Consider the following 3,417-nt stretch of genomic DNA (forward strand, 5'->3'; position numbering starts at 1 on the left):
TTAGCCGGGCGTGGTGGCAGGTGCCTGTAATCTCAGCTACTCGGGAGGCTGAGGCAGGGGAATTGCTTGAACCTGGGAGACGGAGGTTGCAGTGAGCCGAGATGCCGCCACTGTGCCACTGCACTCCAGCCTGGGCGACAGAGCGAGACTCCGTATCAAAAAAAAAAAAAAAAAAAAAAAAAAAGACAAAGATTTTAAGGCCATAGAGAAGAAAAATTTAAGCAGCAAGGCATCAAAAGCAAAAGTCTAGTTCAAAATTATTATTAATATCTGCTTTGAACATGGAAGAATGGAAGAGGGGAGTCAAAGTACAGTAGTTACACTCTTTTTTTGAGGTTAGTAGCTAATCAACAATTTGTTCCTGATCTATCTAGATGAGTCAGTGAGACAATTATAAGTAATAACAGGGAAGAACAATACCAGAGTAAAATCAAACAGGAAGAAAAGGATAGGCGTATTTACACTAATAGAAATAGAGTTCGTCAGTTAGTGGAAACTGGTGACAACAGCAGAGAAAACTCTGGAGAGCTATAAACTGCATGAAATCAAGTGCATTGGAAGTTACAGAAAATACGCAAGAACAATGGGAAAAGGAGAACTCCAGGAAATGTGGGGGAGGGGCAGCGTGGAGAAGAAAGGATGTGACGTCACTGAGAGGACTAGCTCGGCTGTTAGCAACTCTGTTAGCAACGCTGTTTTTCTTCCTCCGAAACAACAGGTGAGAATTCCCCTTGGAGACCTGCCCATGCTTTCTAAAGTGGCTCTCCCAAACCTACCTTTGTCCTAACTCAGTTGTCTGTGATTCTCAATACAGTAAAGATAAGCCTCTTTGAATATGGAGGCCACTGCGGACGGCCCGGCTGAGACCCAAAGCCCGGTGGAAATAGACAGCCCGGTGAAGACCCAAAGCCCAGCCCAAGACACCTCAATCACGTCGAGAAATAACGCAGATAGAGGCAGAGTTCTTGCCTTACCAGAGCACAAGAAGAAGCGCCATGGAAACTTGCCAGCCAAGTCCGTTAAGATCCTCCGCGACTGGATGTATAAGCATCGGTTTAGGGCCTACCCTTCAGAAGAAGAGAAGCAAATGCTGTCAGAGAAGACCAATTTGTCTTTGTTGCAGGTTTCTAACTGGTTTATCAATGCTCGCAGACGCATTCTCCCGGATATGCTTCAACAGTGTGGAAACGACCCCGTCATTGGCCACAAAATGGGCAAAAATGCCCATGCCACCCACCTGCAGAGCACCGATGCATCTGTGCCGGCCAGTTCAGGGCCCAGTGGTCCAGACAATGTCCAAAGCCTGCCCCTGTGGCCCTTGCCAAAGGGCCAGATGTCAGGAGAGAAGCTACCAGATCCGGAGTCGGCCCCTAGCCAGAAGCTCACCGGGAAAGCCCAGCCAGAGAAAAAGGTCAAGTTTTCTATCACATCCCCGTTTTCTCCAGAACCTGTGTCTCCAGAGGAGTACGCCGACTTCAGCAGCTTCCAGCTGCTAGTAGATGCAGCAGTACAAAGGGCTGCCGAGCTGGAGCTAGAGAAGAAGCAAGATCCTAATCCATGATTGATGATGTTCCAAAAACCTAAGTAGTCAGTCCCTTATGTACTGTGGTAAACCTGTTTATGTTCACCCCAACTTATTTGTATGCTTATCTTTTATAGAGGCATCTTTCTTTCTAGTGGTTTTATGAGAACGAATCTTAATTATTGGGACTAAATTCTGTCAGATATTTCAGTGTTTCCAGGTGAAAGACACTAAGGTGCCATCATGATGAACGCTGTAGCAAAGATCTCTTAACTCTCCTTCCCCCTGGATTTGAACTCTTTAGACCATCAAACTAATACATCTGAGATTAAACATCAAGCTGAGATTTCAGAGATAAATGTTTTTTGCTTTCTAGCCAACTTTTTTAATCACAGGGTTGCTACATATAATAAGTCACCCCTCTTTCTCCCTCTCTCTCGGTAGTCTTTTCTGTTTATTAGTATGAATGATAGAAAAGAAAGCCTCTATAAAAATAGCTATAACATCCCTCATTTTATTGTTGGAGTTTTGTGAAGCTTTCAACTCTTATGTTCCTTTTTGTACAGTTTATTGGCCAATTTTGAAGAAGCAGTTATTCTTTGCAGGGAGTTGACCATGAGAGCCAAAGTACAGTAAATTCATGAACATTTTCTTGCATAAAGGTGAACTCTTCTTGCTTTGAGCAGTGAAAAGTCTGAGTAAAGGTAAGAAAATTCCAAATGTTAATTTTCTCTTGTTGGCTGTTGGTTAGATAGTTGGTTTTAGAGAATACTTTTTATTGATTTTAATTATAAAAGTAAAAATATAACAAAAAATAGCAAAAAAAAAAAAAACTGACAAAAAAATTCCCTGGAAGAAACCAAAGGAAGATAATTTAAAAAGAAAGAAAATGAATCAATATATAACATGTCAGCAAAAAGTAAAGTAGATCCAGGTATTCTATTATTTTATCTTTTTAATACATTTATGTATTTTTCCTTTTAAAATTCTTGGTTTGGTAGGGATTGGGGTAGGAATGTAAAAAGCTTCAGACCGGTCCAGCATGAAAATAATCCTATTGTCTTATAAAGGCAGCTTTTTCACAAGTACAGGCAGATTTTCATTAGGATAGGAACAAAAAGATACTACCCCAGAGAGCTGTAATTTTACTTCTCTGCTTTTAGGGAGCTAAAACGTGAGGAATCTAGGGCTATAAATTGGACTCTAGCCTGATTCTGATTCTGCTCTAATGTGAAATAGATCATGATTTGTCTACTTCTAGGGCCATTTTTTATATTGTTATCTAATTATTGGCAATTTTAAATATAAGATGTCATATCTTATTTAGGCATCTTAACAAACAATAGTCATGAGTTATTACTTTGCATAGTATAAGTTTCCATGTTACCAGAAAGGAAACAGGCCCACATTCCCAAACTGTTGTTTCTGAAATAAACTAAAATAGGAAGGAGTTGAGGTTTCTAAGACATACATGAATCCAGGGGCATTTAGAAGGAACTGGTATAAAAATATTCATCGTAACCTCACTGAGGAGGGCCCGTAAACCCTCAAGGAAACGCCCAAACCATTTTGTTTATAGTGCCTGGCAAAAAGCATTTTCTGCATATGGATACATAGAAGGCTCTTATTCAAGGAAAGGAAGTTTGCTATCTGGGTGGGAAGATTTCTAGACTCAGCCTAGAGTATTTCTATACACTCATTTCTGGACCTTTACTACTTTGTCCTGTAGCTTTCTAACTGGTCTTAGGTCTCAGGCTTTTCTCTTTCTCAGTTGAAAATGAAGTTAATTGCAACTTTAGTGCTGAAGTCTGAAAAAGGAAGTTTCTTATTGTCTAGTCTCTTATAGACAATGTAAGAGGCTTGTTTCCTCTTGTTTCTAGAGGCTGAGACCACTT

The 3,417-nt window shown here is 40.5% G+C and overlaps 1 protein-coding gene across 2 annotated transcripts; it reads left to right on the forward strand.

Moving 5' to 3' along the window:
- Nucleotides 1-611: 611 nt before the first annotated feature.
- On the forward strand, nt 612-2,517 carry TGIF2LX (TGFB induced factor homeobox 2 like X-linked). Of its 2 annotated transcripts, XM_054471920.1 has the most exons (3): nt 612-718; nt 815-1,587; nt 2,089-2,517. In XM_054471920.1, the coding sequence occupies exon 2, from the start codon at nt 836-838 to the stop codon at nt 1,559-1,561; it is 726 nt and encodes a 241-aa protein (XP_054327895.1). In that variant the 5' UTR covers nt 612-718; nt 815-835; the 3' UTR covers nt 1,562-1,587; nt 2,089-2,517. The 2 variants fall into 2 exon arrangements, with proteins under 2 accessions (XP_054327895.1, XP_054327894.1); XM_054471919.1 differs by having other exon boundaries at nt 815-2,517.
- The last annotated feature ends 900 nt before the right edge of the window (nt 2,518-3,417 follow it).

This window comes from Pongo pygmaeus, chromosome X (genome assembly GCF_028885625.2).
Source record: "Pongo pygmaeus isolate AG05252 chromosome X, NHGRI_mPonPyg2-v2.0_pri, whole genome shotgun sequence".
Taxonomy (NCBI): Eukaryota; Metazoa; Chordata; class Mammalia; order Primates; family Hominidae; genus Pongo; species Pongo pygmaeus.

Coding starts and splice junctions, on each gene's coding strand:
- TGIF2LX (XM_054471919.1), top strand. CDS start 836: ATGGAGGCCACTGCGGACGGCCCGGCTGAGACCCAAAGCCCGGTGGAA.